Here is a 16506-nt window from a genome sequence, read left to right as displayed (position 1 = left end):
CCGGATCAACCCAAAGCACGTCCCCTGCCACCAAGGCCGAGGCGTGCAAATACCGTAACGGTAAAGAGCCGCAACCAGACAACACATAATGCACCGCCCGGCCTGACCAACCAAGCATCAATGACTCTGGAAAGCTGCCGTCATTCTTCAGCAGGAAAGAAGGAGACGGCTGCAACCAAACAAACTGACCACCAAGACCAAAAGAGCACAAACCCCTGCGCCGGAGTAGAGCATGAAGCTCACCCACCCGACCCCCAAAGAAAAGTGTCAACAGTAAAAAGAGCCTTGGAAAAAATATCTTGAACCGAAGGGGTCACCATAAACTGAGGAGAACAGAGAAAAGAGAGCACCCTGTCCATGGACAAGGACGGCTCAGGCGGCACATGTGCAGGCCAGAGAAACAAAACATGAAAAAGCTTACAGAACGGGGCAGAAGTGACATCCACCCCAAACGCAAGCTGAAGCGACTCCACCAGCGCCACATGATACGAGGCAACAGTATTTGGCTCAAATGAGTCCTGAAAAAGCCAAGAAAGGACAAAACAACCTACGAAGAGAAAGGAAATGGTGAAAAGAATGCCAGAAAACTTCATACTGTCACTGAGATGAAGCTCGCAGGTGGGACACCAGCGAAGCCACCTGATCACCTGATCACCATAGAAATGGTGATTAACCCATGTCAAAAAGATCAGGGGCCAGATTCACGAAGCAGTTACGCAAGTACTTACGAACGTGTGCATCTTTCCTCAATCTTTGACGGCTTTGGTTATTTATTAAACAGTTTACAAGCATGAAAAGTTCCCAATCAACTGTTGTTATTGTTATAAACAGCCTCCTGGTGCTTTGGAGCTCATTAACTGTTTAATAATTGTAAACAAAGCCCTGGAAACACAAACTGTAACTGTCTCTATTTTCCGCTTGTTACAACTTGTAATAAAGTTGTTACATCATGGCTTAACGTGTTTATGACATATTAGAACATTGTTACAACTTGTTATATTGGTTGTTATAACTGGTTAGGTGTTAAAACTTGTTCAAACATTGTACCAACGTCGTAGTTTCAGTGTGTGTTTGGCGGGAGTCACCAAAGACTGAGAAAAGATGTACAGGTTCGTAAGTGCGTGCGTAACTGCTTCGTGAATCTGGACCCAGATGCAAAGAGCAGAGTAGACGACCAAACCAGTCACGTACCGGACTGGACCGGTACTACAGTATCTGCTGAAAACATCTCGGGTTTGGACACCGAACAAACAGCACCTGAAATCATGGCTGGGCCGGCCACCAAGGGGCCAACAGGACTACTTTTCCCTGGCAAGTCTCCAAACAAGCCAGGACCCAAAGCAAAAGCTGGACCGGGGGAAAGAGGTACAGGTAACCCAACCTCGACCAGTCCTGCCACAAGGTTTCCACCACGAAGGCGCCACAATCGGGGAAGGGCGCCACATATATCAGGAGACACAGAGAACACGCCGCTGCAAAGAGGTCCACCTCTGCGAGCCAGTACGTCCGGTAGAGCCAACATGAAGGTATCGGCATCGCTGTCCATTCCATGGATAGGGGGAATGAGCGCAGACAGGCCGTCTACCAGGACATTGGACACTCCCTGGATATGAACTGCACGGAGAGCCAAACCACGAGAATCCAGCAGACAAGTCACTTGCAGCGACCAGCCACAAAGAGCCAAAGTCCGAAGAGAACTCCTGCGGTTCAGACAATGAACCACTGGAGAGCAGTCCGAATGGAACCGTATTGTGGAATTCCGAGTGATAAAACCCTCCAAAGCGAAAGCCAAACTGCCGCCAACTCCTGCACTATGCTGTGAGCCTGATGGAAGGACGGACCCCACTGCCCCTGGCCGACCTGGTGAGCGCTGGTCACAACGCCCCAGCCGAGAGATGAGGCATCGGTGAACACATTAAGCGAGGGCTTGGGGAGAGCACTGAACTCCGAAAAACCTAAAGAGGAAGCCGATGACGCAGCAACCAACGCAAGGCCCCCGGAGGCTGAACCCAGTGATCGAGAAAGAGGCGGAAGGGAGGACCCCGAAGAAACCAGAACAGACGCGACCCGGTGGGTAAACCAGCATGGCGAAGTTCGGACTTTCGCACAACTTCTCGAGCAACCATCAAGTGACCCAAGACACCCCCCCCCCCAATCAGTGAAGGCAGGACTGCAACCTCAGCAATGACTCCAGAGGGAGAGACAAGGAAGCGGTCCAAAAGTCCCACACGAGACCCGGCAAGGTCCTAACTTGGGACGGAACCAGATGGGACTTCCTCCAGTTCATCAGGAACCTGAACCCGGCGAGCTGGGAAAGAACCACACCCCTGTCGAGCAGATATGCAGACTGGCTGGGAGCCCACACCACCAGTCGTTAAGGTAGGCCAGAACCCAAACCCCTAGTAGACGCAGATGGATCACCATGACCCAAGTAAGACGCGTGAAAATGCAAGTGGCCAGATTCAGGCCAAATTGAAAGCAATGAAAACGGTAAGCATGCCACCCTACCACAAAACCTACCCAGTCCTTGAACCCCGGATTAAGTCCAGAGACACCATCCAACAATCCGGCTCCAAAAGAAGCCGGACCTGGGACAGAATGGTCATCCGAAAGGAGGGGCAAGGAATCCAAAGGTTCAGAGGGAACAAGTCCAGAACGAACCAAAGATCCACACAGTCCCCTTTCGGTACTGGAAACAAGTGGGGAAACCCACTTGAGGTCGTTTCGACCATGCCCAAGCGCACCCACTCCAAGATGACCTGACGGAGTGAAGCCTGCCCCGCAAGCCCCGAACTCCCAAAAGCAGGACGATCCGCCCACGAATCGTGGGACCTAGCGTAGGGACATAGGGCCAGCCACCCCCCCCCCCCCCCAGCACCACATTAACGGGGCGACCTGTGACAGGGCCGGCACCCCTTACGAGAAGCCGGCCGTCACGTAGAGCAAGTAGTGCACTGATCAGACGACAATGACTACGAAGGAGGCACCAGCTTAGAAGTTGGCACCAAGGGCCAACCTTAAGCAGAAGAAATTCGAGCCCTAGCATAACCCTTTTGAGAAGCCCGAGAATGGCCACCCCGGAGGACCGACAAATCCGAAAGAGAACGGCAACTTGCCGAAGCCGTTTGCAAAAACTGAGTAACGCCCCCATCCGCAAACATCAACGGACAGAAGGGCAACAAAAATCTAAGAGCCAGTACCCAAGCGGATTCAAAGGAGAGAGCGAGGATGGCCAGGCAACACGCGAGGCGAGAGGCAAAAACAGAGACACCACCTCCTGGAGTATCGGCGCAAACAGCTTCAACAGCGCAGCCGACTCCCTGGCCGACGAGGTCAGTGCTGCAGATGATGGCCAGGCACTCTACTCCTCCACATCTTCCTTAAGTCAGTCCAAGGACAAGGAAGCACAGGGGTGAAAAGGCACACATTCAGGCGCTCAAAATCGCCACCCCCCCCCCCCATCCCCAAGTAAACTTGCAGAATGGGAGTTGCCTCTCGCCATTCAAGCGTGTGGGTTCGACAAAATCCATGCCACGTTCCCTGAGAAAATATAGGGCAGTCTGCCAACCAGGAAGACTGGAACCTCATAATGCATCCATACGGGGAAGAAGAACTGAACTCAAACGAAGTCGGATCCATCACAGGGGCAAAAGCCGGGTCACCCAGGAGGTAAGCAGTAAGTCTACTGAACCTCCTTAGGCGAGATGCAGGAGGCAGAAAACCTTCAGAAAGAGGGAGCCGGGAACCCAAGGGAACCTGGAACCGAACCCGGGGAAGAGCCGACCCCAAATCAAATTCGTACAGGGAAGGAGGATACGAAAATCCAACTCCCTGCAACAACAAACCCCAAGACAAGGGCACCAACACCCAAGCAGGATCAAAGGGGGTCAAAGAACCCTAGGATGACTTTCCCCAGCCCCGGGAGCCTCCGAATCAAGCCCCAGGGCAGAGCCGGCCTCCAAGCCTTCCTCCCCTGAAGAAAAGGCAGAGTCCAGGGAAAAGGCAGCAAAGAATGGGGCTTTGCTAGGAAGGCTCAGAAGCCTCGGCAGGAAGAACAAGCTCGAATGGGGCAGCTGCCGGAGCTGCCCGAGTCTCAACACCATCTAAACCCTGCCCAGACTCCGAAACCCTCACACAATGTTTGGGAGTTGGCAGCAGGGTGTAGGGGCAGCAGGCCGAACCACGCCCACCGGAGAAGGACCTGAAGGCGCGGACTGAAGCAAGGTCAAAGCGACTAACACCCCCAGGTCCCTAAAACCAAAATGAGGCAGCCCTGGAGCATCCTAGCAGGCAACCAACCTACCGTATTGCAAAACCTACACCTACTATGCAATGCGTATGCCGCCTGATGCCCAAGAACTGGGTAAACTGGAGCATTAGCTCCAGTTTACATTGGGCTTTACATTGGGTAAACTGGAGCATTAGCGGGGAACATGTCTCGCAAGACTCGAGGTCAAAGGTATCACCGACCCAACAGGCAGCATAACGGAGGCAAAACAGGCGAGCATCACCTCGATACAAGGGCAATGAACAGCCATCAAACTCACAAAACAAGATGGGACTCTGAGGACACATCCATTGGTTAACCAACCCTCGACAGTGTTTTCCAGGACCCGTAGGGGGCACTCCCAACTGGAAGCCCAGGCATCGGTGCTGCAAAGCCAGTCGAGCTCGAATGATAATGTCAAGATGTCAACAAAGAATGAACTGGGCAAACTGAACCCCTCTGAGGTATAAAAGAACAATGGCCTAGAGGAGGGCCACCAAAAATACCCTAGGCAGATGAATAGTCAAGCCAGGCAAACCACCACCATGCAGAAAAACAAAGAAAAGAAAAAACCCTGCAAAAGCATAACAACAGAGGAACAGAGAACACGGCTGCTGTTAGGTAGGTGAGCAGCGCAGCACCTTGCACTCCAACCAGCAACAACACTCCCTACCCAGAGCCAAAGGCTGCAAAACCCCAGCTGTCCCCAAGGGCGGGGTTAATGCTGAGCAGCAGGAACCCCTTCGGGAGTGTGATCCCGAAGGCCCTAGGGAAGGTAACTCAACAACCCAAGGGGTAGTACTTAAAGGGTGCTTAGGGAAAGTAGCCCTAAGCACATGCAGCCCCAGTACACTAAGTTTCTCCTGGCCACTGCACTACAAACAACAGGCAACACCACAAGGGCACAAATCCTGGCAGGAAACCGAGGCCAGAGTTGACAACTGCCCCAGACAGCTTTAGTTTATGAACTGGGGAGTGGGCTGCCAGTGCGGGGGTTAGGGGATTTCCCCTCCCCCTCCCGGGGGAGGAAGAGTTGCGTGGACAAGCAGCGCGGCGGTTTGATGACATTTGCTTGTTTCTTTTGGGGGAGTTCTGGTTCTCTGTTCGGTCTTGGGTTTGCAATTTCCTCAATTTCCGACCAAAAGTGGGGTTTGTTTTGGGACGCCTATCTTTCTGGGTGCCTAGCCTCGGTCCATGGCAGACAGGGAATACTCCCAAAAACAGTGCGGTTTTCTTAGGCCATTGCTCCCTGCACTACTCTGAGGGGGCCAGGTTCTGGCTCATGGTCCCCATTAGGCTGAACTTCATTAACTGAAGCCCCAGACTAATATAGCTAATATCAGTCCAATAACTCCAGGGAGCTGAAAGGGCTCCCCACAGAAAATAAGTGCCACAATCAATAATCGTGGAGAAGGCAATGGATTCTCATATAAAAATGACATTTTAGATCAGTGTTTGTATAGTGAAGTGTAGCCAAGATACTTACGAGTCACCATGGTATTAAGCATGCAACAGTGGGGAGTCGGCCAATAGAACTTCAGTATACACAGAAATCACCATAGCATGATGCATCAAATGCACAAATCCACAGGGGTCGTGATGAGGGCCACGCGCCACCATGTCATGGCGCAGTCGACTATGGCACGTCTGGGATCATCCCGGATGTAGGTTCAAACCCTCATCACGGCCCTTGTGGATTTGTTCAACTTCCGTATCTCGGCCCAACTCCCTTATAGAAGCCTAAAAATTCATCTAAAACCAAAATAACTAATAACTCTTAGAAATAATTACGAGATCACAAGTAGAGCATTAACTCGACCCTTGGTGAAGTACCCAACTACACTGATGCCAATCAAAAGAATCCTCGGGAAAAGCAGTTAAGTCAAACTCACCAAAATGTGCTGACACAACACACAAAAATATAGTAGGTACAGTACTTGGCATCAACAAACCTGGTGACATCGGTCAGAGGCTTCACTCGTTACAAAGCTGATGAACTCGCTCACACATTCTTGCACACATTCACGAGCATCCTTGGCAATCTGCTGGGCAAGAAATATTTTCTTTAAAAGCCAAGTTATATTTTTTAAAGTTGGCATCACATGCTATAAATTCTTAAAATCTAACCCAAACAATGTGCTGTAGAACATAAAAAAATCAGGTCTACTTTTTTCCAGACCCTTTCAGTTTATTATTATCTTTGTCAAGTTTGGTGTAGTTTAACTTACTGAAAATAATATAAAATATATTTTTGCATGGTTACACACACAAATAATACATAAAATATGGATTTATCTAGTGAAAAATACTATACAGAGTATCATATATATACAGTAGTAATAATTGTCCCTTTCTATGCATCACCTCTGTGTCCTCTGCACTAGCCGTTAACAGTCTTACAGGTGCAGGACCTACGAGACTCTTTGCTTACCAATAAAATGGGGCCCCTTGCTCACAAACAAGACAAGTTTAAAACACTAAAATCTACAAAACAAATTACCCCAATGCTAACCCCTCTGCCGATACCAGAGTCACCAAGGCAACAAGTCTACCCCACTTTCAAGGAAAGGTGCAACTACCACAAGAAAGAAGCAAGAGATATGATGGAGATGTACCAAGGTGATGCCATTACACTCCACTATATTTCTGGGAAGTCCCTTCAGTAGTTCCCCTCACACCACTTCATACAGGGATAATCTGAAAATACATAAGACAATAAAATAATGTACTGTAGAAACAAAATAATAATAAAGGCAGGACAGGACTTATCTGGAGGTAAGCCGAGATGTAATCCCAACCCAGAACACTGCCTAGTACCAAACACTGTTGATAAGACCAAGTGAATGTACAGGACATATTGGTCGGCAAATTCAATTAGAGCGCCACAAACACCCAGTCCTGATATTGGCTGTGAAAATGTTGAGACAAAAGCTGCGGGTGCAGCATAGTTCAGGATGCACAATGAAATCACAAAAGGGGGATAACATATATATCAATGAGGAAATCTTTAGGAGCAATGTGATTGACTAGAGCTTGCATACCGAGTCACCCAAGAAGATACTGTAGTTGGGGAACTAATCATTACCTGCAACAGTGTTGGCGGTACCATATAAAATTTTTATTTAGGTATCAATTTGATGCCTTCCAAGCTCCTTGTAAATTCAGCAGAACTTCAGGTTGTGTTGCTTTTAAGCTCATCATAGTCTAGTGGGTAATGCATGCATTTGGAGTGACCCAGGATGATGACAGTGGGTGGACGATATTTTCTTGAGCAAGAAAGAGGGGTGTCTTAAGACAAAGAAAATTATTAAGTAGCAATTAAGACGAACAATGAAGCATTCCGACATCATAGACCATGTAACTCTCCAACCAGTCTTTAGACCAAGTCCATTCTAACCAGCGGTTAACCCCAAAGAAACATTCATCAAATTTTAACATGCTGTGTATTTAAAATGTAAATTTTCTCAAAAATAAATTAATATTCTATATTAGCATATTGTGCATATTTAGGCATTGGTTTGATTAGGTTAGATGTTTAGGTTCCATTGGCGATTATTTGTATTTGTAGTACGGGTTACAAATACAGTGTGGGTTAAGCATTTACAACGTTGTGATTCAAACAAAAGTCGTCGAAGCACTCGTTCAAGAAGTGTTCAGACATCGTCACTTGCGAGGTGTGTGTAAAATGTTTTTCATTCATAAATAGAGGGTTTGGCAGGTGCATGGAATGACTTGGGGTCTTTGTTTAGAGGACGGGCTGAACTCTCACACACAATCATCCCAACAAGAATACTGCTTTGAACAAAGTCTTCCGGGAAGGGAGCCATTTAAAAAAATAAAAAAAACTTTATCAAGGAACCATTTCGGCTCCTAAGGAATACAAGATGCCGCAAGTGAAAGAAAGCTCAAGAGACCTTCACAAATGTTGAAGAGGCAAGATCAAATAAAAAGCTAACAGGTGAGGCTCCACCAAAGTCAAATGAAAAGAGTGGCATGAAAAGTTTTTCCACAAACAGTCACATCACAAACATCACAAACAGCCATCACAAACAGCCACTGACACAAAAGAACAGCTTAAAATGGTCCTAAAAACCCATAAGCTTAAATTGCCAAATTGCCAAGGCACTGGATGAGGGCAGCAAGAGAACAAGGTCTGGAAAAAAAAGGCTGAAGTGTCTATAAAGGAGCCAAAAAAAAAAAATGATGTGGCCCCAAAGCTCTCCAACTTAACTCACATTTAAATAACTTTCTGAACTGTAGGGAATAGATAAATACACCCTACAGTTCCAATTAAGGCAAACATTTTCTGCCATGATTACCTCATGATCTAGAAATGCAGCTAAATACACTAGCAGTTGCCAATTTCAAGTCAAGGCAAAATTATCCACAACAAGAAACTCGAAGGTCTTACACATCATACTAAACGAACTTGTTCACCTCCCACTAATTCAAAATCATCTAGAAGTGGCAAACACCACTTAAAAGAACATTCAAGTTGCCACATGAGAAACTCAAAATTGTCAGAAGCAAGTCCAAGCCCACGAGAGAGAGATGAAGTGGAACCTTCATTGTCGAGTCAGTGAACCAAAGAGGCAATTCAAATGAAGACAAAATGCGAGGCTCCACTGGAGAGAGATGCACTGGTGCACCATTCAAACTCCCTTTAACTCCCTCACTATACTGTGAACTTATTACAAGACTGGTAATCACAATTCTTGCAGTATGGGGCAATGGCTCAAGACAAATCTCCAAGTGAGACGTGATGCTACTGTACCACGTACAACTCTAGCAATGTAGCCAAGGGATACCATGCTACTGAACTCTGAAAACCATCTTCCACAGGCCTCACGGGGCACACATATTCTGTGATCAAAGGACCTGCAAAGCATAAACCGTCACAGGAAATGACACACAGCCCATAGCCATACCCATCCTGCTTCAAGTTGAAGCATCCCAGTAGTTGCTCAAGCTCTGGATGGAAGACAGTATCTGCTCATCACCAAGCATAGACAGTTGTCTAGATACAGCAAAGAAGCCTCTGGGTCATGCAGGTAATATAGACCAGCCCCAATTACTGGCACAATTAGGTAAGCACGAGCTAAAACCTCAAAATTTATGAGAAATCAAAAACAAGTAAGTATTCAGGAAATACAAGCCTTAGCTAGTAGCCAAGCATACCAACTGGGGCCAAAACTGAATGGCCATCTAAGCAGCCAGAACCCAAGACTACCTAAACCAATGCTATTGTATGACTATACAAGTCATTCTGAAAATCCTGGATGCCAAATTAAGCCATCCTCAAACTGAAGATGGATTCAAATGCAACAATAAACTCCCCCGAGTACTGAGAATGTCTCGTGCTTACTACTAAATTCAGCACGCTGTAAGTGCACTAATGACTAAGTTTACCTAAAGCCATTGGGGATATATAGATATAGACTTGTATATCTAAAGCCATTGGGGATATATAGATATAGACTTGTATATCTAAAGCCATTGGGGATATATAGATATAGACTTGTATATCTAAAGCCATTGGGGATATATAGATATAGACTTGTATATCTAAAGCCATTGGGGAAGGGAGAAGAGTGAAAATGAATATTTTAATTTGGGAAATGACTTAAGAAGTGCAAAGCATGGAGTCACTGTTACCCCATCAGCCTGTAAGGAGCTAGAGGCATTCATGGATTATTGTCCTGGTGAACTGCAGTACCGTAATGTATATCCTGCAGATATTCAGTTAGTGCCCCTTCTTCAGGACGTGCACTTTAATTGCCCTATTGTGATATTCTATATTCTTCAGAGGTAGACATTTTTCAATTATTTAATGTCCTTTTGAAAACAAACATCTGTGATTTTAAATATCTTCTCTACTTTATTCCATCTCCAATAATTCATCTGCTATTATATATTACCTGGCTATAGCAACTAAAACGATCCCCTTCTTTCAATGTTATAATTTAGTTATTCATAAAGGTTGTTAAAGAGGCAAGAAGAAGACAGATACGAAGTACTCAGATACGAACATCCAATAACTGGTTATAATTAATGAGTGGATTACCTAAGCAAGGAAATGAATTTAAGTGAAGCAAGTATTAAGCAAGTACAATGAGCTACAGTGGTGCAGCACACTAACACCAAGCAGGCCCAAGCACTGCTTGAGAGGATCTATTTTGGGCGAGGCTTCATGAACCTTCCTGAGGTAATTCTAAGCTGCACCGAGAATTCTCCAGTGTTGGGCTTCCACTAATGTCCAGGTGGGGTGGACTGAAAAAGACTGTGTCGGAAAGTAAAGATAAAGCTGACCTGGAGGTACTTCACCACATTCATGAAAGCAGGACAATGCTCGTGGGAGCTCTTTATCTACACAGCTTTTTTTTCATACGTCTTACCTTTCCAGTTTTTGGTATTCCTTTCTTCATTATCCTGGCTACGTTTGCAATTGGAAGGAAACGATCTTGTTCACGCAAAAGGTGAGGAACATCATCTTTATCTTCATCATCGTGCTGATGGCTATGAACACTGTGACCCTCTACCATGTACTGCTCTGAAGACAAGAATGACGCTCCAATATCATCTCCATCTGTACCTTCCATCTTTTCTCACAGGTAGTGATGGCAAATTGTATTCTGTTGAAATAAAATATGTGATATTGCTGTCCTGATTGGCAATAGGAAACATTTATATAAATAAAACTAATTCACACTAACATACTGACTGTATATTTTAATTTGGTATGCAGTTCCAAAAAAACCAGTGTTGAATGTAACGAAACACCATTTTCTGGGCGAGACCCGGAGGCTCCCCAGAGCTATACCAAGCTGATGTGTATATACTGTATTAGACTGCGGGAACAGTAAATCTATGGAGTTCTAGGCCTACCGGGTATTACGTTCCAGAACCTGGCCCACTCAGAGGAGCAATGGTCTATAAACACCCCCATGAAGTTGGAAGCAGTCTATGACTGCCATCTACCAGGTCAGCTACTCAGAAAGGTAAGAGTCCCAAAACAAACTACAGTTGGTTAAAAATTGCAAACCGAAAACTAGCAGGCAGAATTCCTCAATCAGAAAACAAGCATAATGTTACTACAGCTGCCATGCAGCGTGTATGCGCCGCCCCCCCTCCCCGGGAGGGGGAAGGGGTAGCCTCAGACCTCCCGTGCCGTCTATCCAACCCCAGTTCAGAGGTTGAATATCAAAAACGCGAAAGACCGCCAACCGCAGAGGGAGGGAGGGATGCTGGGGAGCCTCCAGGTCTCATCCAGTTCATTGATGTTCATTATATTCAATGCTGATTTTCTGTGGAGAGCCCCTTCGGCTCCGCTGAACAGAACTGGCTGCTATGCATATTATAAGACGGCTGCATAGTACCTTGTGCTCCTGCCAGTGACAATACTACCACCTACCCAAGGCCAAACGGTAGTAGGAAAAACCCCAGCTGACCCCAAGGGCGGGCAATCACCGAGCCACAAAAGAACCCTGTGGAGGCAGTCCCCCCAACAGTTTGTGGAAGGTAACCTCAAACTGCAAGGGCAGTACTTACAGGGCACTTTGGGAAGGTAACCCTAGGCGCATGCAGCTCCAGTACTTCTTAAATTACACCTGGCTCCCACACCATCACGCCATAGTACAACACCACAATCCACAGCACTGCTCAAGGACTGGAGCCAGAATCGATCGACCGCCACACAACACAACAGCCTCAGAACTGGGGTTGGATAGCCAGTGCGGGAGGTCTGGGGCTCCCCCCCTCCCTGGGAGGGGGAGCCGAGCAGACCACAGCGCTGCAGCTGTGGTAACGTCATGCTTGCGTGCTTGTTTTCCGATTGGGGAGTTCTGTCTGCTCATTCAGCTTTCGGTTTGCAAATTTTAACCATCTGTAGTTTTTAGGATTCCTACCTTTCTGGATGAATGACCTGGTAGATGGCAGACAGACTGCTTTCAACATACTTGGGGGTGTCTATAGACCTCTGCTCCTCAGCCCAAAAAAATTAAGCCAAAATATAATTATTCTCTCAAAACTAAATATTTTTCACTTGTCCTATTACTTTTCTGTCAAGAAAATACAATAATCTTTCACATTGGTTAGTGTTGTGGCTTACAACCTGCCTCTATCATTTGATCATGTTTTTGAGGACTTTCTGGAAGGCAAGTTAATCATCAGAAGGAAGCATCAAGCCACCATGAATATATTGACTAAAAAAACAGATCTTTCTGGAAATGAAAACTTACATAAAGTTTGATTATTAGTTTTTTGAATATCAACACAACCACAATTGTGTGGATATTAAGACATTCCTCAAGTTATTCTCCAAAAGATCACAAGTAATTTTCAATCATGGCCAACTTTTCAAAAATGATAGAACATTCAACATATAACAAGAATAATCACAAAAACTGAAAAAATGGAATGTTTATTTAATTTTCCTAGTGCATATCTACGCACAACACAGTATATCAACCTAACATTTTAGGGATCATAGTACCTATGAAGGTACTCAAAACTATATATGGAAGGGAAGGGAACTACAGTGGCACCTCTCAAGGGGGGTAGAAATAGCCTAAGCTACTCTATCCCTTTGAGATGTATTTATTGCTTATCTCAATAAACATACTTGAACTTGAAGTGGCACCTCGATTTAGGATTGCCCCGACTTACGGTAATTTCGAGTTACGATGTAAATCTGATCGAAAAATGCGACTCGACATACAATTTTGTCGTCTACTAATGATATTTGTTGGTACACGTTTGGATCGACCGAGCACGTGGTTCCCGGTCACGCGGGCCAACCTGCCTCAGTTTACTACAGCTGCCCGCTTAGTGACGATCACGCCTATAAGAAATTCCGTTTTTGTGGCGATTTTTTGCTTTTTGAACATAAGAGTAATTATTATATATCATGCCATGAGTCCCAGGAAAGTCAGTGGTAAGGCTCAACATATGAGATCCCATGCAAGAAAGACCATAGAGCAGAAACAATAGATCATTCGTAAATATGAAGATGGTAATGCGGGTTGTTGAACTAGCTAGGCAGTACAACAAATCTCAGTCAACGATATCCACCATGCTGGCTAAGAAAAAAGACATTACAAGTGCTAAAAAGGCAAAAGGTGTAGCAATAATCACGAAACATAGAACACAAACACTTGAGGATGTTGAACAGTAATTATTAATTTGGATACACAGCAAGGAGTTAGCGGGTGATAGTCTTTCAGAGGCCATCATTTGTGAAAAAGCAAGAAAATTGCATGAAGACCTTTTAAAGAAAACCCCTGGAACGAGTGATGCAAATGCGAAAGAGTTTAAGGGGAACAGGGGAGGTTTGAGAAATTTAGAAAAAGAAGTGGCATTCATAGTGTTCCGAGTGTTGTGTGTTGCGAACTGGTGGAGGAACACAGCAAAGAACTGACCAAAATTCACAAGGAGCAGCAACAAGAGACAGCTGAGGAAATTTCTTCAGGGGAGGAGGAGACAGTACAGAATGTCCCTTCCTCATTAATTAAGAAAATGTGTGCATGGGAAGAATTACAAACTTTTGCTGAAACGACTCGCCCAAATCACGGTGCAGTAGGCCGTTGCCTTAACCTTTTTAATGACACTGTGATGCCTCACTACAGATAAAAATTAAAACACACGGAAAAACAAAAATATCTGGAAAGGTTTTTAGCGAGACAAACAAGCAGTGAATCACAACCAGGTCCTAGTGGTATGCAGGCAAAACGTAAGAGTGTACCCCAGAGAAGTCATCACTGCCGGATGTTATAATGGCAAAGGACTCCCCTTCCAAACAGTAACACCTCTCCTCCTCCCCCCCTCACCATCTTCCATACGCATCACGAGTCCTCCATAAACGTAAAATAAACATATATACTGTATTGTAGTTAGAAAATCATTGTATTCAGTATAAAATGTATTTGTAAGTTAATATTTTGGTGGGGAACAATTTAATTCAATTTCCTTTATTTCTTATGGGAAGAATCGCTTCGAATTACAATATTTTGACTTATGATCCGTCTCTGGGAATGGACTACCATCGTAAGTCGAGACCCCACTGTATCGGGAGAAAGCACCAAGCCATTTCGACTATATAACACACAGAAGGGGTCAGGATAAGGATTTGGGATGGGACAGGGGAAGAAAGAATATATATATACACATATATAATATATATATAATTTTTAATTCCTATTTAAGAGCATACTTATTCCCATTTTCAAACTAATTAATCTACTGTAATCTCTAAATTATCTGCATATATCAAAATACAAAATCTTTCTAGTAAGCATCAGAGAGAATCTTATGGATAAGAATATAGAAGACAACAAGGGCAACAGTGAAGGCACTGCGGCTGTGTACAATGGTCAGCCTTCACACTCTCAAGGTAATCACAAGAAATGGTGGCTTCACCTTGGACTGGTGACGGTGATCGAGCCCAGTGCCATCACCAGGCTGCCAGGGCCCCATTACCAGGTCATCAGGGCCCATCACCAGGCTGCCAGGGCCCATCACCAGGCTGCCAGGGCCCATCACCAGGCTGCCAGGGCCCATCACCAGGTCATTAGGGCCCATCACCAGGTCATTTGGGCCCATCACCAGGTCATTTGGGCCCATCACCAGGCTGCCAGGGCCCATCACCAGGCTGCCAGGGCCCATCACCAGGTCATCTGGGCCCATCACCAGGTCATCTGGGCCAATCGCAACGGCCCATCAACAAGTCATCAGGGCCCGTCACCAGGTCCCATCACCAAGTCATCATGGCCAATCACCAGATCGCCAGGGCCCATCATCAGGTCGCCAGGAGCCCATCATCAGGTCACCAGGGCCCATCATCAGGTCACCAGGGCCCATCACCAGGTCATCAGAGCCAATCACCAGGGCCCATCACCAGGCCGCCAGTGGCCATGGCTTCATCGCCCTCCTCCTCTCACCACCAATTTTAGGCCCTCATGCAAAATACTTTCAGTCCGCCATTTCATCTCGCTTTTCAGGCGCGGTGCGGCGTGTCGGGGGCCGCCCACAGCACGCCCGCGGCACACCGCACGCCGCCCATCCTCCTCTAATGGGCACTGAGTGAAGATTGGCAGATAATTATTGGCGCCAAACATGAAAAGTTACCTGAGATTGGACGAAATAACGGCGACTACAGATTGGTCAGAAGCGGCCACTCACAGCGCGCCGGGCCGTAAACAAACCATCATTGGCTGTTACCTCTGCCTCCCCGCCCTCCAGGGCTCTCCATTGGTTATTTTCACACTCAAACCGTATTCCGCCGTTAAACGGTAATTTCCCACCGTTAACCAGTAACGAACTTACCACACGCGCGGGAAATTAAAGGTCGTCATTTATAGTTTTATATCTGCGGAGTTGAGTCACCAGAACAGCAGTGTTACCGAGAGCTTGATAATTATCGTACTGCGGCCGACGGAGAACTGCGTAAGATGATAACTCAACGTTCTGCACATAACAAAAAGTGCTTCTTCTTCCATTTTTTTTTAATATTTTTGCCTCGAGGGGCGAATTTATTAGACAGCGTCACTCATCCTGTGTGTGAACATACGTCCAATAGCATGTACAATACCCCACAATAGGAAGAAAACCCGCTTATCTAATAAATTTATATTCGAAATATATATTATGAAGATTTTTTTGTTTGTATTAATATATTTGTTACATCTGTATTTGTGCAGCTACCCTAGACTATATGAAGGGGTACTTCATATAGTCTAGGGTAGTAAGAAGTGTGTCAAAAAGCTAGCTACGTGATGCTAAAAATTCCGCATCACACAGGATGGTTAGTCATACAGAGGCACGTGATAAGTAGTCTGCACTGACTGACTCTGGGTTCGTTATGAGGATATCATCAACACAAGAGTGAATAAGGTAGCAGTGATACTAAAAGTCCCCATCTCGCAGGATGGTTAGTCATACAGGGCCATATGTTTAGTAGCCTGCACTGGCAAATTTTGGGTGCACTATGAGGATATCTTGAAGAACACGAGAGTGAATAAAGCAATTGCAAAGCTCCAGGTACCTCATGCCAACGGGTCTGAAAGTTCTAATAACCGGACATTCGGTGGCGTAGTGTGGGAGATCATGCCATTGTTCCTGCTCACAGAGTTTGCACCTGGAGTGCTCAGGATTGGAAGATCCGTCACCTGTAACCACCTGCCACAGGTAACGGTAACCCAACCTGATCCTGGCAACCACTATGTCGCACAGTCTGGTGGACGTTT

General features: G+C 45.9%; 1 protein-coding gene across 6 annotated transcripts in view; it reads right to left on the bottom strand.

The window, feature by feature from the left end:
• Nf-YB (nuclear factor Y-box B) overlaps positions 1-15691 on the bottom strand; it is a 31541-nt gene extending 15850 nt beyond the window's left edge. Inside the window, exons 1-3 of one of the 6 annotated variants that reach the window (XM_045745628.2) lie at positions 15587-15691; positions 10663-10899; positions 6220-6312 (exon numbers count right to left, since the gene is read on the bottom strand). In XM_045745628.2, the coding sequence (XP_045601584.1) occupies positions 6220-6312; positions 10663-10866 (297 nt within the window). In that variant the 5' untranslated portion in view covers positions 10867-10899; positions 15587-15691. Of the gene's footprint in view, positions 1-6219; positions 6313-10662; positions 10900-14680; positions 15352-15388 lie in introns of those variants that run through there. The other 5 variants (XM_069325465.1, XM_045745630.2, XM_045745626.2 and 2 more) reach the window with 5 other exon arrangements.
• Between the last annotated feature and the right edge of the window lie 815 nt (positions 15692-16506).

This window comes from Procambarus clarkii, chromosome 16, assembly GCF_040958095.1.
Source record: "Procambarus clarkii isolate CNS0578487 chromosome 16, FALCON_Pclarkii_2.0, whole genome shotgun sequence".
In the NCBI taxonomy this organism is placed as follows: domain Eukaryota; kingdom Metazoa; phylum Arthropoda; class Malacostraca; order Decapoda; family Cambaridae; genus Procambarus; species Procambarus clarkii.
Note: the sequence above shows the minus strand (reverse complement) of the source record. Positions and strands in the feature narration are given on the sequence as shown.